Source organism: Macrobrachium nipponense, chromosome 22 (genome assembly GCF_015104395.2).
Source record: "Macrobrachium nipponense isolate FS-2020 chromosome 22, ASM1510439v2, whole genome shotgun sequence".
Lineage (NCBI taxonomy): Eukaryota > Metazoa > Arthropoda > Malacostraca > Decapoda > Palaemonidae > Macrobrachium > Macrobrachium nipponense.
This window is the reverse complement of record NC_087213.1, coordinates 54222299-54241450: the sequence shown is the minus strand read 5'-3', so window position 1 is coordinate 54241450 and position 19152 is coordinate 54222299. Positions and strand designations below refer to the sequence as shown.

The 19152-nt window shown below is 43.9% G+C and overlaps 1 protein-coding gene across 3 annotated transcripts in view; it reads right to left on the bottom strand.

Moving 5' to 3' along the window:
- Positions 1–19152, bottom strand: part of LOC135198661 (histone-lysine N-methyltransferase SETD1-like) — a 184947-nt gene that overhangs the window by 7926 nt on the left and 157869 nt on the right. For all 3 annotated transcript variants that reach the window (XM_064226454.1, XM_064226452.1, XM_064226453.1), the window contains exons 15-19: positions 11090–11351; positions 2981–3271; positions 2435–2667; positions 1415–1609; positions 944–1201 (exon numbers count right to left, since the gene is read on the bottom strand). In XM_064226454.1, the coding sequence (XP_064082524.1) occupies positions 944–1201; positions 1415–1609; positions 2435–2667; positions 2981–3271; positions 11090–11351 (1239 nt within the window). The remainder of the gene's footprint in view (positions 1–943; positions 1202–1414; positions 1610–2434; positions 2668–2980; positions 3272–11089; positions 11352–19152) is intronic.

Below are 19152 nucleotides of genomic sequence, written 5' to 3'. Positions count from 1 at the left end.
ATTTGTTTGAATTAGTCAAATTACTGTTAGTACTTGAAAATAAGGGTCACTTGAATAGCTTTCACAATCTAGTTTTAAGCCATATACTTTTAAGGGTCATGTTGTAACATGACTTTGAAATGGGTATAAAAGTGTTTTAGATAATAATTTAAGGTATATTCTGTGTAGGATGATATTTTAAGGTGTACATTTGGTGTTTGAACTATCAAAATATGCAGTTATAAACATTTTCAGAAGGGGGGATCTGTTTTTTTTTTTTTTTTAACTATTTAAATAGTCGGTTATACGCATTTTTGAGGAGGATATCAAGTACGTATTTGCGGATTTTAGCTATTCTCGGTGTCTGTGGTTCCTATCCCCCATGAATATCAGGGGTTGATTGTACTGTACATGGCATTACTGTATTAGCAAAACAGGGAGCAGAGAAAACAAGTAAGTAAAAACTGACTATACTAAACATGAGTTTTAACACACAAATTAGAATCTTATGGGTGATATACATCACTGGATTGTTTCTTATGCCAAGCCACGCATTCCATGATCTCAATGGCACATAAAAAACCTGTGCTCCCCCAACAGCGCAACTCAGAAAATTGGTTTAATACTCTTACCTGCTTCTTACAATTGTAACATTTCCTAATTAATCACATTGATTATCAATAAGCTGGAGACTATAGTACAATGATTCTCCTATAATTTTAAAATGACTCCACTGAACTACAGAGTGAATTCACTATCCAGTAGATTATGTAAGTGAATACTCAAAGTTTTATCATGTAAAACCACTTATGAGTCAAAAAGCATTTTATGTAAATACCCACTATCAACAGAGTATTTCTGATGCATACAGTGATTATGTAACAAATTCACTCCCTATCTCTGCACAGAGAACAGTAGAGGTACAAGAACACACATACATGGTAGTTTGCAAGCTAATACTTACATTGCAAGAATGATTGATGAAACGAGCAAGATTACCACATTTTGTTGCATCAATAATGCTATCCATGTCAATACGGAAAAGATACGAAGACCCAATGCCAATCTTTTCATACTGGATTTCTCTGAGATCCGCAATAATAGGACGAATACTCTGGCCCACGTATTCGATGACCATTTCATCAGATCCAATTGCTTCCATTGCAAACAAGCCCCAGTCATGGATTCTGGACTTGCCAAATCGCAGTAGTTTTTTACGGAACTGGAAAAATAAAATGGAAGAATGTGAAACTGCTTTATGTTAATGAAAAGGAAGGACGTGCTAAAAAGTTATGAATAAAAATACAAACTATTGTGAATAAAAATACAAACTATTGTGAATAAAAATACAAACTCTTTAAACAAAGAATTCACTACCATTACCCACAAACAATGAAAATCAGAAAGTAATAAACTGCAAATGATGGCAACTAACTTTGAGCTGATTGAACTTGAGCAAATCTGAATCTGTCTCATTGCCAAAGGCAGTGAGCAGCCTTCTCTGGAAGGAGCGCACTTCTCTGCTAACAGCCATCTGCGTAAGTTTAGCTTTGCTTGATTCGAGGACTGCCAAGCTCTGCTGCTGAGGTTCTTCTGCTGCTCGAACAGCACTGTCTTGGTGGAATGTAAACTGAAAGATAAAACAAAACAATGCCTATAGTAAGGGCTAACAACAAAGAACCGCCTTATTAACATAATTAGCAAATCCACCGAGTCACATTTCTGAATAATCATGGAGTTCTTCCAAAAGGATTTTTTTTTATTCAAGCTGATTGGAGCAAGGTAACCTATGGAGAAAGAGAGCCAACAAGTGTCGACATCCAAAAGCAATGTAGCTGAGGACACTTAAGAGGCAACCCCCACCTAACTGCAAACCATTAAAGCTCAACGCTCATAACTCTTAAAAGATCTTGTAGCTCTAACCTGAATGATCAAATTCTATTAAAATCTTTTTATCTGAAATTAGGTCATTACATTTCATGTACAATAAGGACCTTCATGAAAAAGGCTGACAATTTAGATTCAATACTTTCACTTGCTTTGACATCTATGTGAGTGAGTTATCTTGAACAATGGGTACACTGAAGAGTTAGGAATATATTGCTGCATTACAAATACTGCGTACTGGTAGTGTATTATGAGTATAAGATGTGAAGTAGCACTGAGTCAACTGAGAGGGAACTCTTTTCAAGGAATTAACAGCACTTCTGACTGAGATGAAAATTAGCTGTGAAGTATAATAAAAAGTGTACAATATGCAAACAATCTTTACACCAAGACAGTAGAGTAGTGAAAGTAGGAATTACGAACATTAAGAGGAATTTCTTAGGATCTCATTGTCATCTTGGGCAAGTTAAACCTCCGAAAGTGAACTGACCCAAGCAAGGACAATTATAACAATGCAGTACATGACCTAAGACATTCACATTAGTAACAAAGATTCTTGAAATCTTACTTTGTGTTTCTGTTTTTGTTTGGAATCAACTTTGTAGATCCCTTCTGTCCTAGCACAACCGGACTTGTGGATGGGTGGATCGTCAATTCTCCGTTTTTTCTTTGGTGGGGCAGGGATATCGGTTGGAGGGTGGTCAACCCAATGGGTGTCATTCAGCCAGTAGGACTGCGTGTCATCCGCCAACATACTTTCGTAACTTCTTTTGAGGAGTTCAATGTCTTCCAAGTCGATGCCTTTAAAACCAAAAAGACATCTTAGGATAGTGTCTGCCATGCTGCAATTTCACATGGTTTGAAAGATCTATTTAACAAAGAAATTAAATTCTTTAAAGTATTCCATAAGATTCCATATGAAGAAAATACAAAAAGTTATAAATGAAATATAATATGTCTCCCAATAATAAGCTGTGAAACTTTGCAACGAGGCTTTTCCTCCAAAGAATCCATAATGAATTAATTCCTTCTCTGTATAATAATAGTACATCAGTAATAACACAAACAATTCACACGAAAAGCTTAAGACACAGGAAACAACAAAAGGTCTCACCTTTGATAAGAAATGAATACAGGACATTATACTCTTCGATTTGATTACGTGGTCTAAAGGATGCCAGAGCAGTGGGCTTCGCTGAGATGGTTGGTAATGACTTTTTCTTATCCTCCATCTCTTTCTTGATTTGGAGGGCTCGATTCTCCTTGCCACGGGGCTTGGGAGTAGGAACCTTGGTGGTAATCTTAGCCGCTTTTGCCTTGTCTTCCTTTGGCGGTGTTCTTGCTCTGGTGTAATCGTGGTCTGAACCACCAACAATGATTTTGTTGCTCTTCTTCGATGCTTCTTCTGCAAAAGTTAAGGTCACAGTAAAACTTCTGTCATTTCAGAAACAATCCAGCATCATGATTATCTTAAAAACTCAATACACATGGCAGTGCAGTATGTCAAAAGCCATTAACAAGTGATGTAGAAGCTTGAACATTTTCATAATCAGCACCACAACAAGTGTTCAACTAGTGCTCTACATTTTATTGTCGCTAACTGAATAAAAGTATAGTAGTTATATAATAAATATATGAACATTTCTTACAGTTTCATACCAATTAGAGAATGCACAAAAGTTATCAGTTCTATCATTTCAGAAAACTTGTGGAGTTAAATATGATGATAAAAAGAACTACAGTACCTATTGCAAACCAGAATGACCAATTCTCAAAACTGTCACCACTGCATTTCCAAACTTCAGACCATGCACACACCAACTCATTCTCCCTTAAACAACCAAACCACAGAAAGAACTCATGAAATTGCATTTGTTTGGTTACTAACTGTTCTAAGTCCAAGGCTTTCTTATTCAATATTAGATATGCTTACTTTGGAACAGTTTATGTAAGAAACTAAGAGATTTAACCAGACAACCACTGATGACTGGCTATATAAGATCACAGAGGATACATTGGGCAAGGCATGTGGCTAGAAGGGAAGAGAGCAGAATGCTTTATAAAGTGTTTACTGTGGGATCAATACAAAGGAGAAGACCAGTGGGGAGAGATCCGAGAGATCTAAGAGAATGGAGGATCTTGACAATAACTTGATAACTGGAGAAATACAGCAATAAACAAGGGAATGTGGACAGGTCTTGTGGAAGCAGCCATGGGTCAACAACAGGCCTGAGAACCAATGGTTTGAGTACTTTTTCTCGCTAAAATCTGCCACTATCCATATTTTCACATAAATAAAGCCAAATCAAGAAGCAGACCATGAAGTCCATGTATACTAAATTTTTTTCTACATGAAAGATCTAGCATACAAAAATGTTATTGTTATAATACAATTAAGTTTGTTCATACTTACCTGGCAGATATATATATAGCTGTATTTCTGACGTCCGACAGAATTTCAAAACTCGCGGCACACGTAGTGGGGCGGCCAGGTGGTAGTACCCATTCCCGCCGCTGGGAGGCGGATATCAGGAACCATTCCCATTTTCTATTCATATTTATTCATGACCCTTGTCTCCTGAGGGGAGGAGGGTGGGCACTCTAATTATATATATCTGCCAGGTAAGTATGAACAAACTTAATTGTATTATAACAATAACATTTTGTTCATGAAACTTACCTGTCAGATATATATATAGCTGAATCACACCTTCGGATGGTGGGTAGAGACAGACTAGGATTTTTTAGGAAATTTAAATTAAAATAAAAGATTAACTTATTGGTTCCTTACCTGATAGCAAAGTAGACTATGTGATTACTGTCACCTAAAGCCTGCTTATGCTTTATCAGAGTTGCCAGCCAGGTTTGGACCTGTAGTGCTGGTGCCCTCTGGATGCTCTGTCAACGGGGACGTGACCACAATGTGACAAGACCATCTAGCCAAACATATGGCAGTAACACAGCAACCGACCACCACCTGACCAACTAACCAAAAAACCCCTGACATTAACACTAAGGAATGGGAGATTTTCACAGAAGATCTCACCATCAAACCCAAAAACACAATAAACTAACCTAACTAAGCTAAGGGATAGGGAGAGAGCCACCTTCAGCCCCCAAAACTGTGTCTGCCGAAATGTAAGGTCCCAAAGAACTACAGTTCTCGTAAATCGTTCTCACATCCCGGAGGTAATGTGAGGCGAATACGGAATTGCTCCTCCAGAAGGTGCTATCAAGAATATCTCTGATAGACATATTCCTTTGGAAGGCAAAAGAGAAGTAGCTACAGCTCTGACCTCGTGAGCTTTCACTTTAAAGAGGCTCATATCAGTCTTCTGGCAAGATGAATGAGCCTCTTTAATGACGTCCCTCAAGAAGAAAGCAACAGCATTCTTCGACAACGGCAAATCTGGTCTCTTCACCGAGCACCAGAGATTACCTGAGGGACCTCTTATCTCTTTAGTCCTATTCACATAGAACTTGAGAGCCCTGACAGGGCACAGGGCTCTCTCTGGTTCTTGACCCACGAGACTCGATATTCCTTTGATTTCAAAGCTCTTTGGCCAAGGATTAGACGGGTTCTCGTTCTTAGCCAAGAAAGAAGGGTTCAACGAGCAGACAGCGCTGTCTCCCTTGAAACCCACTAGGCTACTGAACGCTTGGATTTCACTAACTCTCTTCGCCGTCGCCAGAGAAGCTAGGAAAAGCGTTTTTCTCGTTAAGTCCGTTAGAGAAGCTTCATGGAGAGGCTCAAAGGGACTTAGCATCAGATGTTTCAACACCACATCTAGATTCCATGAGGGCGGTCTTGCTTGTGGAATTTTGGTGGTCTAGAACGACCTTAAGAGATCGTGCAGATCCTTATTGTTGGAGAGGTCCATTCCTCTGTGGCGAAAAACGGCAGACAACATACTCCTATAACCCTTGATTGTAGGAACTGCCAATTTCTGCACATTTCTTAGATAGAGTAAGAAATCTGCTATCTGATTCACAGAGGTCGTGGAAGAGGAAATTCCTTCCTTCTTGCACCATGCCCTGAAGGAGGACCACTTAGACTGGTAGACAGCTCTTGAAGAGGCTCTTCGAGCATTAGCGATTGCTCTCGCAGCTGCCTTTGAAAAGCCTCTCGCTCTGGCCAACTTTTCGATAGTCTGAACGCAGTCAGAGCCAGAGCGGAGAGGTTTTGGTGAAACCTTTTGAAGTGAGGCTGTCTGAGTAGATCTCTCCTCCAGGGCAACGTTCTTGGGAAGTCCACAAGGAACGTCATGACCTCTGTGGAACCACTCTCTTGCTGGCCACATTGGGGCAATCAGAGTCAACCTTGTCCCTTCTGAAGCTGCGAACTTCCTCATTACGTCCCCCATGATCTTGAATGGGGGAAAGGCGTAAAGATCCAGGTCTGTCCAGTTCCAGAGCAACGCGTCCACTGCAATTGCCCCTGGGTCCAGAACCGGGGAGCAATACAGAGGAAGCCTCTTCGTCCTTGATGTAGCGAACAGGTCTACTAGAGGACGTCCCACAACCTCCATAATTGTTGACAGACTTCCTGGTGCAAGGTCCATTCTGTTGTTAGAATCTGATTTCGGCGGCTGAGAAGGTCCGCCCTGACAATTGAACAAACCCCCTGCCACGAATCTTGTCAGGATCTTATGCGCCTTGCGTCTGCCCATAGCAGAATTTCCTTCGCCAGGAGAAAAAGGGATCTGGAGCGAGTTCCTCCCTGATTCTTTAGATACGCAAGGGCTGTGGTACTGTCTGAGTTGACTTGAACAACCTTGCTTGACAGTTTTTCTTCGAAGAACTGCAGCGACAGGAATATCGCTGCCAGTTCCTTTACATTGATGTGCCAGGCTCCTTGTTCCCCTCTCCAGGAGCCTGACACTTCCTCCCCCCTAGTGTTTGCTCCCCAACCGGAATGGAAGCGTCTGAGAACAACACTAGGGTCGGGGCTCAGAAGATTTAAGGAGAAGCCCTCTCGTAACTTCTGAGGGTCGAGCCACCATCTTAAGTGGACTTTTACCTTGTTGGAGATCCTTAGGATCGCATTCAGGTCCTCTTTCGACGTCCATTCTTCCGCAAGGAAAAATTGAAGAGGCCTGAGGTGCAGTCTTCCCAGCGAGACAAACTTTTCTAGCGAGGAAATGGTGCCCAGCAGACTCATCCACTCCCTCACCGAACAAGCTTCTCTCTCTAGGAAGGCTGCGACTTTCTCTAACCCCAGTCGCTGACGTTCCTGGGATGGAAACGCCCGAAAAGCCACTGAATCCATCTGAATCCCCAGATACACGATGGACTGTGTTGGGGTCAGATGCGACTTTTCGGAGTTGACCAAAAAGACCCAGAGACTTTGCTAGGGCTAACGTAAACTGAAGGTCCTTCAGACACTTCTGCCTCGACGACGCTCTGATCAGCCAATCGTCGAGGTAGAGGGATATCCTGATTCCTGACGAATGGAGCCACTTCGCTACATTCCTCATAATCATTGTGAAAACCATCGGGGCCGTGCTGAGACCGAAACAAAGGGCTCTGAACTGCCAAACCCTGTTGTCCAAGACGAATCTCAGGTACTTCCTTGAAAGAGGGTGGACTGGGACGTGGAAGTACGCGTCCTGCAGGTCCAGAGACACCATCCAGTCGCCAGGTCTCAAGGCTCCCAGCACCGACTGAGGCGTCTCCATTTTTGAACTTGATCTTTTCTACAAAAGATTGAGCCTGCTCACATCCAGGACCGGGCGCCAACCTGACGACTGCTTCGGCACTAGGAAAATCCTGTTGTAGAAGCCCGGTGACTCTAGGTCCAAGACTTGTTCCACCGCTCTTTTTCGACCATCTGGTCTAACAGATCGAAAAGAACACTTTTCTTCTCTCCCTGATAAGATGGAGAGAGGTCTCTGGGAGTCGATGTTAAAGGAGGAGGATGTAAAAGGGGATCTTGTACCCCCGCTCTACTATCCTGAGGGTCCAAGGATCCGCCCCTCTCTGCCTCCAAGCCTCCGCAAAGAATTCCAGTCTGGCCCGACTGGCGTCTGAAGGACGAGATCTTCATTTGCTGGTTTTGGGTTTGAATGAAGCTCTTCCTCTCGAAAACCCTCTCCCTCGAGGAGCTGCTCTCGAGGGGGGTGCCCCGCGAAAGGGTTTGACTTTCTTCGGGGTTTGCTGAATGTCGAAGTGGAAGGAGCTGCTGGACGTCTTGAAGACTGAACCAAGAGGTCCTGGGTCGCCTTTTCTTGCAAACTCTGTGCAAGATCCTTTACCATAGCCTGGGGGAAGAGATGGTCCGAAAGAGGCGCAAAGAGCAATTCCGCTTTCTGAGCGGGAGATACCGACTTAGCGGTAAATTGCAAAGCAGTGCTCTTTTCTTCAGGAAGGCAGTTCCAAAATGAGAAACTAGCTCCTCCAAACCATCCCTGACGGCCTTGTCCATACATGACAACACGCTGGACAGCTCCCCCCAGACTGAGAGAATCAGGACTCCTAGACTGAAGGTCTAAAACTCCCAGACACCAATCTAGGAAATTAAAAACATTAAGGGTACGAAGCAGTCCCTTCAAGTGGTGGTCAGTCTCCACCGGAGTCCAGGACACCTTAGCAGACGATAAGAGAGACCTCCTCTGAGCGTCCACTAAACTGGAGAAGTCACCCAGAGCGGACGAAGGAACCTTTACTCCCACATCCTCCTTGGTCTCATACCAAACTCCCCCTTTCCCGGCGAGTCTAGAGGGTGGATGGGCGAAAGTGGTCTTGCCCTGATCCTTCCTTCTGGACATAAAGTCTTGAAGCTTCTTAAACGCCCTCTTGGTCGACAGCGATGTCTTCATTTCGACGAATTCAGGGGTCTTAACTGTCTTGGAAGACGAAAGTTGAGAGGGAGGAGACCTAGGGGCTGCCGGCTGGAACTTCTCCCTGAAGGCTGAACGTAACAGCCTAACAAGAACCTTGTAGTCCGAGACAGCTGAAGCTACCGGCTGTTCTTCTTCGACGGAACTCCCTGGACTACTAAGTTCCCTTCCTCCCTAAGAGGAACTGGAGAACGCCATCAGGAGAGGAGTACGTCCAGCAGTCTCAATCCTGAACAATGACTTCCGTTGGTTGGAAGTATCCGCTACAGGTACGGAATCGGCCTTACGTCGATCTTTAGAGGTACGGACATCTTGCGAAAGAGGAGCGTCCTTAGAAGCAACGTGAACTGTCTTAACAGAAACGTCTCTACGAGAGGAAGCGCGAGCTTCCTGACGAGAGGCGCCAAAAGCGTCCTGCTTAGCTAAGCGAGCGTCCTGCTTTGCGTCCTCAAAAGCGTCCTGCTTCGCTCGAAAAGCGTCCTGCTTCACACGGCGAGCGTCCTGCGGAGCGTCCTCAAAGGCGTCCTGTCTATAACTCGAAGCGTCCTGCTTCGAACGCCGAGCGTCCTGCCGAGCGTCCTCAAAAGTGTCTTGAAGAGAGCGCAAAGCGTCCTGTCTAGAACGCCGAGCGTCCTGCCGAGCGTCCTCAACCGCTACCTGCCGAGAGCGCAAAGCGTCCTGCTTCGAACGCCGAGCGTCCTGACGAGCGTCCTCTCCTGAGAGAGTAAAAGATCTGCTAGGAGAACGAGAACGTTGACGATCCGGAGGAGGAGAGAGAGACGAGCGAGACGAGAGAGAATGAGGCTGCTTCGTCCTCTTGACGGGCAGCCCCGAAACGTCCTGTCCTACGCTTAGGCTCGACTGCTGCTGGGCGAGTCCTCCTTGAGCCATCAGCCGACGTATCTGGTCCTGAAGGGACACTAGGATATCCTTCGTAGGTGACGAAGGAGCAAAAGAAGGGGCAGGACTGAGCCTTGCGAGAAGGCGAGGGGCGGGGAGGGGACGCCTCATTCCTTCTAGCAGGTACAGCTATCTGCCTCTCAGGTGAACACGCCTGTGCGTGGAAACTAACGTCCTCTTCGGTAGAAAGCCTTCCTCTCTTCTGCGGAGGAAAGGCGTCATAAGCGTCCTCTGACGAAAAGAGGAGACATAGGACGTGAAGCGTCCTCAAAGCGAAAGGTCCTTTTCAACAGACGCGAGTCTCTCCGAGCGCTCCACCCCTTGCGCGGGGAGGACGCTTCGGAGGACGAAAAAGCAATCTTTCAGGACACGCGCTCGTGCGCGCTCCTTGGCAGCCTGGGATTTAGCAACAAGGCCTGCCGAAGGGACGCCAGATCGGTGGGGAGCCCCGTAACCCTCTTGCGGCTTTCGACATACCCACTCCCTGAGTCCTGGGAGTCCGATAGAGGTCTAGGCCTAGAGGCATTATGGGGCCGATCTGACGCCCCCTCCACAAACCATTAGGGGCACTAAACAAAAACAAACTTTCACAGGGCCGGTTTCTAGGGCCAATACTTTAGATTCGAGAGCACGAATAGACTCCAGAATCAGAGAAAGGGTGTTACCTTCTCCAGACACAGCACTGGGGCCCGAAGGCAACAAAACAGGATTAGGTTGAGCAAAATCTACTGGTGTTAGAGGAGGAGAAATGTTACTATCCTTACCTTTAGTAGAACTGCCCTTGGAGGAAGACCTCCTGACTCTATCGCGCTCCAATTTACGTCGATAGGTCTCATACATCTTCCATTTATCATCATCCAAATCCTTACATTCATTGCACCGATCATCAACCACGCAAACATGCCCCCTGCAATCCATACAAACTGTGTGAGGATCAACTGAAGGTTTAAGAAGCCTCACCTTACATTCACTCCTCACACACACACTCTGAAAACTTCCAGTACTTCGATCCAGACATCATGTACCCAGAAAAGCCAATCCAAAATCAAAAACCAATCCACTATTACGCGTGCCAATCCAACAATCCAGAAGTCGATACCAAAAGTCAATCCAGATAATATTAAGCGAGATAATCAAAAAATCCTAGACGGAGGTACTGTAAACAGTTGTTTGCAGCACCGGCGACAGAAAAAATATGAATAGAAAATGGGAATGGTTCCTGATATCCGCCTCCCAGCGGCGGGAATGGGTACTACCACCTGGCCGCCCCACTACGTGTGCCGCGAGTTTTGAAATTCTGTCGGACGTCAGAAATACAGCTATATATATATCTGACAGGTAAGTTTCATGAACAAACTGACTTTTCTGGGAACTCTTAGTGGCCATTAAAGAATACACACACACAACGGAAAAGCCTATTCCTGCACTCTACTACATGTCAAACACGCTTGAGACTAAAACCATCAAAAGGAAGGAACCCATACCTGGAGGAAGGAATGATGCTGGTCCATCCTTGGGAGCCCATGGCAAGCAGTAACTATGCTCCATGAGGACAGGGGATCTAATTTCCTCTCCCGTAGACCCTGATGCAGAGCTCGAGGAAGAAGATGAGGTAGTTGATGACGATGACGTTGATCTTGCCCTTCCGTTCACGTCAGCACCAGCAAGAGCCATGAGTGCTTCTGCTGCTTCTGTACTCTCTCCTAAACCATCCTCTAGATCACTCTTCTCATCAGCTGTATCAGTCTAAGGTGAAAACAAATGCCATTGGCTGAGCACAATTATTTTTTGGTCCCTGATAATCCTACGCTGCCATACACTTTCTTTGAGGACTTCTACCCATATATATACTCTGCTAAACAAATGAATTCCATCAAAATTCCTGTTCTTGTAATTCTCATGTCAGAAATTCTATGATAATTCACTGTGACCCAAGGTGTAATGATTCAAGAAAAACATCCAGCATTTACAATCAGCTATTAAACATGATATTGTTATGATACAATAAAGTTTTGTACATACTTACCTGGCAGATATATACTTAGCTTTAGACTCCGTCGTCCCGACAGAAATTCAAGTTTCGTGGCACACGCTACAGGTAGGTCAGGTGATCTACCGCCCTGCTGCTGGGTGGCAGGACTAGGAACCATTCCCGTTTTCTAATCAGATTTTCTCTTCCACCTGTCTCCTGAGGGGAGGTTGGGTGGGCCATTTAATTGTATATATCTGCAAGGTAAGTATGTACAAAACTTTATTGTATCATAACAATATCATTTTTGTACATTCAACTTCCCTGTCAGATATATACGTACTAAGCTGATTGGCACCCTTGGTGGAGGGTAAGAGACAGCTAAATTACTGAAAAGAACAGGAAAATAACACATGTTGTAGGATAAAAACCTTGGTTCTTACATGATTTGGCAGAAGACTTTGTGGCTGTTGTCTAAGAGTCTGCTTCGCCTCAAGAGACTCAGCGAGGTAAAGACCTATGGCTGAGAGATCTTGGGGATCTGTCAATGGGGTCTTATCCACTTACTCGACAGAACCTGAATATCTTTGCCAATGGGTGCTAATCCACTTACATGACAAAACACCTTTGCCAAAGGCAACATCAAGGAGCACAACACCGATCCTGATCACCTGATCCTAATACCCGGGTTAGTAACTGAGATTGAAAGAAAATTTCCCCAAACATTCTTTCAAACCCCAAAAAACCCAACACCAAACATTTAAAAAACTAATTAAACTAAATAAGGATCGGCATCAGCTCCCTGGCCCAGCACTGAATCCACAGATACGTAAGGAACCAGCGAGAAGCTTTTCTCGGAAGTAACTCTTATTTCCTCCAGGTAGTGGGATGCAAAGACAGAGTTGCATCTCCAGTACGTGGCAGCTAGAATGTCCTTCATAGACATATTCTATGAAAGAATAAAGAAGTCACAATGGCTCGCACCTCATGCGCTTATACTCTAAGCTTGCTTGAAGGAGTCGTCATGACACGTCTCATGTGCTTCAGGGAAGACACTTCTCACAAAGAACGCCAGTGCGTTCTTAGACATAGGTCTTCTTGGGTAGCTCACTGCACACTATAGACTCTCTAGGCTACCCTTAATCTGTTTCTTCCTCTGAAGATAGAACTTAAGGGTCATAACTGGGCAGAGAGACCTCTCAATCTCCCTCCCTACCAAGGGGGAGAGTCCCTTAACCTCAAAGCTTCTAGGCCAGGGTTTTGAGGGGTTCCCGTTCTTTTCCAGGAATAATGGCTTAAAAGAACATATTGCCAAGTCTCCTTTAAATCCGACTCTCGAGTCGGAGGCATGGAGTACACTTGTCCTTTTAGCAGTTGCGATGGCCAAGAGAAAAATACATTTCCTCGTTAGGTCTCTAAAGGAAGCCTGATGAGAAGGCTCGAACTTGATGGATGTGAGGAATTATAGGACCATGTCCAGATTCAAACTAGGTGGAAGTGAGGACTTTTTCTTGGAGGTCTCGAAGGACCGGATAAGATCGTGAAGATCCTTGTCCTCCGCTATCTTTAGGCCCCTGTACTAAGGACAGTGGAGAGCATGCTTCTATATCCTTAAATGTGGATACAGCCAGGTGAAATTCTTCTTTCAGAAAGAGAGGAAAATCAGCAAAGTCGGTCACAGAGGTATTGGAAGAGGAAGGTTTCTTCGACCTGTACCATTGTTGGAAGACTTCCCACTTCGACTGGAACACCCGTAAAGTTAAGGACCTGTGGCCTCTGGCGATCGCGCTAGCAGCCTTTCACGAAAAGCCTCTTGCCCTGACGAGTCTTTCGATAGTCGAAAGGCAGTCAGGCAGAGAGCGGGATTTAGAGAGCTCTCGAAGTGGGGTAGTCTGAGCCGATCTCTCCTTATGTGTAAGAGATCTGGGGAAGTCCTAAACCATTCCAGAACCTCTGAGAACCATTCTGAGTTGGCCAAAGGGAGCGAAAAGGGGTAGAGTCATCTCTGTAGAGGACAAGAACTTTTCCATCAATTTCCCCACCAGTTCGAATGGGGGAAAGATCTATGCGTCGTTGCCTGACCAGTTCAGTAGGAGAGCACGAAAGCTATTGCTCTCGGGTAATCTAACAAGGAGTAAAAGTTGTCCAGACTCCTGTACTGATACGTGGTGAACAGGTCTAATGTGGCCTGTCTCACAGGGCCCCTAGGCTTTGTCACACATTGAGATTGAGGATCCACTCCAGAGGAAGGACTTAGTTCTTCTTGCTTAACAGGTCCGCCCTCACATTCCTCTCTCTCCCTGAATTAATCTGGTAAGGAGCAAGATCCCTCTCTCCTCCGTCCAGAAGAAGGGTTCTTGTTACCTCATAAAGGGAGAAGGAATGTGTTCTCCTTGTTTCTGATGGATGTCATAGCCGCGGTGTTGTCCGAAATAACTTGGACCACCGTGTCTCTGACTTCATACTGAAACCATTTAATAACCAGAATGATAGCAAACAGCTAAAACGCGTAGAATTGTTAAGCCGAAAGACTATAATCGGTTTGTCACCGATAGGACGGAGACGGTGACGAATTTGTTAAGGCATGTGTCTCACAAGAGAAAGTCAAATGCCTTCTCGATACCGAGGTTCCAGAAGGCAAGACATTCTCATAGTAGTTGAATCTCTGTTAAGGAGAAAACAACACTATATGCCGTAGAAGACGAAGGAGGACAGAGAAGCAACCTACTTCGTAACAGTCGAATCGAGAGAAAGATTCTCAAGATTCTGAACCCGTGCTTACCAAGGACTGAAAAAAAAACTAACCTCTATTTCATGGCTGTCCTGAGATAAGTCGTTAGCTATGAAAGCGGATCGTTTTTCAGTAAAGAAAAACTCCGGGAAGTACTGCCTGCAGAACTGCTTCTCAAGAGCTGAACATAGAAAGCAGAACTGTCAATCTGGGGAACAAGCAATGTCTTCCGAAACATCTGTTAATTCGGAGTGAACAAAGAACTTGCACATCTAGGAATACGAAAAATTTCTGCAGACAATCTCCGATGTCTGAAGAAAACATTCCTCATAAGCTAGTGTGAAGCAGTGGTGGACTATTAAGATTTCTGTTACAGGGCGGTAAACAGAAAAAGAAAGAGTCCAAGAAGTATCTGTTGAAAATATTCTAGCAATGTCGAAGGCGAATAAACCGAACGACAGAGCAGAAGATGTTCATTCATGTATGCAAGAATCCCCGTTAATCAGGGACCTAAGTCCGTGATTATTGGGCAGAGATACGGTTCGGCAGTACAACATTGCAGGAGAGAGAGACGTAACAGACCGGGCACCGCGAAGAGTCCGCTGGAACTGAGCTGCTATGGCAATGACAACAGTCTCAAATAACGTAAGCTCTCGCCGCCTCTTCATCCTGAGTTGCCAACTATTCCATTCTACGAAGGAATGGGTTCGGCTAGAACCATTGAGCAGAAAATACGCTCGTGCAAATATATTAAAGAGAAACGGATTTCGGTAAATACAAAAGCTGAGTTGGTGTTGTCGTGACAACACCAATAGTATCAAAAATCGAAACTGGAAACTTCTGTTAGGTTTGCAGTCCAATTAGGATACTCATCGTCTCAGTTGGCATCGATAGAGCTAACTATTTATGCATCTGCACCTCGGACAAATCAACTGCTTAACAGAACATGTCGTGAGGGTAATATACATAGTATATTAGCAGGTTTTTGTACAATGACTTCCATCCTACATTCTTTTCCCTAAGAAGAGAGAGAGAGAGAGTAAGGATTGGAGATTTACCGTCTTTGTTCTCTAGTCAAGATAAAGAAAGAGAATTTTTCCTCTAGTCAAGATAAAGAAAGAGAATTTTTCCCGAAGGAAAAAACTTCAATGTGAACCGAGACCCGAAGGTGACAGTTCAAGCTTCTTATCTTATTAGGCAGAAGACTTCATGAATAATGTCCATGAGTCTGCTTTGCCTCAAGAGCCTCAGCGAGGTAGTGACCTATGACTGAGAGTTCTTGTGGATCTGTCAATGGGGTCTTATCCACTTACGCGACAGAACCTTATTAGGGTCTGTCAATGGGGACTAACCCGCTTACATGACAAAGCCTTTTTTGGATCTTGTCAATGGGCTTACCCACTTACATGACAGAACCTTTATGATCTTGTCAATGAGGGCCAGCCCACTTAGATGACAGATCATATCGAGCATTTTCGAGGTTCCCGAACATCGTAAAAATCATCGGGAATTCGTGTGCGTTAAGTGTTAAGAGATCATAAGAAACTCGAACACTGCGAATGCCAGAAATTCCGCAGAATCTAAAGCACTCGGCGAAATCCCTCCGAATTCGTCAGACGATCAGCAGTGGAGGACGTCTAGATTCCCGTATAAACCGAGGGAGGGGCAGGATCCCTCCTCAAAGAATTGGCTTACGCCAGGTAGGACCCGAAGGTCCCCACTCGGCAGCGCAGTCCTGAAAACAAAGAGAAGAGACGTTTCTCCCATTAAGGGCAACTGCTGAGAAGAGCGCTTGGTAGGCGCACAAGCGCCTGCAAGGAGAGGAGAGCCTGATTGGGGAGGCAGGTTCTCGCTCATAAGGAGAGGGGCTTCTGTCCTAGTAAGAGCGGTCGAAAGACGGCGATCTTCGGTCTGGCGCCTCGCGCCTGGAAGAAGCCTCGCAGACGGAAGGAGCAGTGCTGCTGGGAAGCGCATCTCTCCTAACAGGCGCCTCGTGTCCGTTCGGGACATCGAGAAAGGGGATTCTTCATCGGAAATATCCTCAAGTTCTTGCCTCATCTTGATGGGGGAATCGCAATCAACAGAAGGTGAGCGTTTATTCTGAGAGGAGTTACCTGTTATATCAGTCCTCTGTTCTCTTGGAGAAGGGCTTCTTCTAAGTAGCTCAGAGAGTCTGGAAGGTGTCTCACGTCTGCCCTGACAAAGGCGACGGCCGCCTGTGCGACATCTTGCGTCTTTGTCACGGTCATCGACACTTCCAGAAACTCGTTTGCGTCTAGAAGAATGCTCTATCTTGGAAGGCAAAATGTCTGGCGCCTCGCGCCTGGATGAAGGTTCGCGTCCGGAAGAAGACTCGTGCCTGGCTGGCGCTTTGCGGCTGGAAAGCGGCTCACGCCTGGCTGGCAGCTCGTCTGGCTGTAGGCTGGCGACTCGTGCCTCGCTGGCGCTTTGGCGGCTGAAGCGCAGCCTGGCGGAGCTCGTCTGGCTGAGGCTGCAATGTGCCTCGGCGTGCTGGGAAGACTCGAAGTCGGATGAAGAGAAGCACTCTCTCTGGATGCCTTTGCAATGGCGATCCCTGGCAGTCTGGGAAGACACAGATTCTGCCGAAGGGACGCCTGATCAGTGGGGATCCTCCACAACCTCCGTAAGGCTTTCGACATTCCTCCTCCTCTGGGCCTGGGAGTTTGGAAGAGGTCGGGCCTCGGCCTTGAGCGTTGCAGAGCCGACCAGATGCCCCCTCCACTACACTGGGAACACTGCACAGAAATCTTTCAGAGCACTCTTACCTTCCATTGCAAGCAACTGCAATTTCATCCTGCGTAACTCGGTATTCATGCCAGAAAAATCAGTAAGTGTTAAATAACTACACAACGAAACTTCAGTAATGAAGGAATTAAATCATATCAAAAGTTTCATAATAATGACTGTCATTCAGTAAAATTATACAGTAGGTAAAAATGACTGATACAAAAGAGCTGTATACATCCACTGTAATACAGCAAATTTACTGTAATACAGTAGGGCCTCGTTAATCGCGGGGGATAGGGCCCAGAACCCCCCGTGATAAGTAAATACCCGTGCTATCCTGGTACCCCTCCTAAAAATTGCTTTAAACTGCCTACTTTAATAATTAACCCACCCAAGACCACTATTTCAATGTTTATAACTGCCTACTTTAGTTCAAGCACCAAATATGTCTTCAACTATCACCTTAAACTAAATTCAAGACAGTTTCAAAGTTATTCTTTCCTATCTTCAATTGCCCCTTCATCAAATCAGCAAACAAAAGTATATTTACCTAATAATTCCTTTCTATTTTCATGATTTGGCTGCTGCAGCAAACTAAAAGTACATAGTATATCTATTTCGTGAATGAACATATTTATGATAAAAAAAAAACATGATTTACTGTAATGATTACAGCACCCAACTATAATATTAATGTATAAACAGCAAAATTCAGCAATAAAAATCTATTTGTGTCTTTTGTTTACGTTTAGAATCAGCTGATGCATGTTTATTACCGAAAGAATTATTTTGGAAAACAATTTAGTTGCTAAAAGAAACTAATTTATTAATGGAATTATTATTATTTTTAACTTTGCACATAATAGTTTATGATATTATGATACAGTAATTCATATTTCATTGAGAGAGAGAGAGAGAGAGAGAGAGAGAGAGAGAGAGAGAGAGAGAGAGAGAGAGAGAGAGAGAGAGAGAACAGCTTGGGATGAGAGTAACTGCTGAATAGCTTGAGAGAGCAGCTTGGGACGAGAATACTGTTACTAGCTTAGCTGGAGAATAACACAATGAAATTTGTATTTTAAATATTTTTATGGTGATAAGAAATGAAACATGGATAGCGATAAGATATTCTTTTGTTTACTGTTAAAATGTGAAAATCATTTAGTCAACTATAAAAGTTGTATTGAAGCAGTTTCATAAATCACAGAATAATAGATCAGTATTTTAGTTTTTTTATGAGAGAGAGAGAGAGAGAGAGAGAGAGAGAGAGAGAGAGAGAGAGAGAGAGAGAGAGAGAGAGAGAGAGAGAGAGAGAGAGAGAGAGATTTTGCTATTTACATTCATAGTATTTGAAAATTTGTAAATGAGTGTATCCTAAAAATGCATTTAGTCATGAAAAGAAGAAGAAAACACAGTAATTAGTGAATCTTGCTCTACTTGCTCTATGATAAAATTCGAGATTTCGTTAATTTTCCGGGGATATACGTAGTATTTGGGCTCCACAAAAAAAGTAAGTAAAGTGATTTATGACAGAATTTAGAGGATACTTACGTAAAAATACATCGGTAGTTTGTAGAACGGTGTAACCACTCACATTGTGTAAAAATAGTATGTACCAACGAGACTAGGTTTGGTGACGTCACGGTTGTCATACGTATTTTTTTCGTGAAGGAATATACATTTATGATAATAGTTACTGTACTGCTTAGAATACCATACTGTAAAATTAATGTAATCACATCAAAATAAAGTAATCATTGCATGCTGTAAACATGTAAAGTGTATTTTTATCTTTTGAAAAATGCATTCCCTAAGGAATTATTCCTTGAAGAGTCTTTTTATTATGAAGATATGCCAATAATATATAAGATTTGTGTTTTATTATGAATATATGACAATAATATATAAGGTAAAAATGGTTTTATTACATTTACGCTTCGTCGCCGATCGCAAACAATAATACGATAATCTATGACAATTATCGTTTGTATGACTGCAATGTTTTCCTAAATGTTATTACTTCTGTAATTACACTACTACTATTAACATTTCTAAAAGGTTAAGAATGGCAAAGGTGCTGTTAAGTGTAACTCAATGTTTAC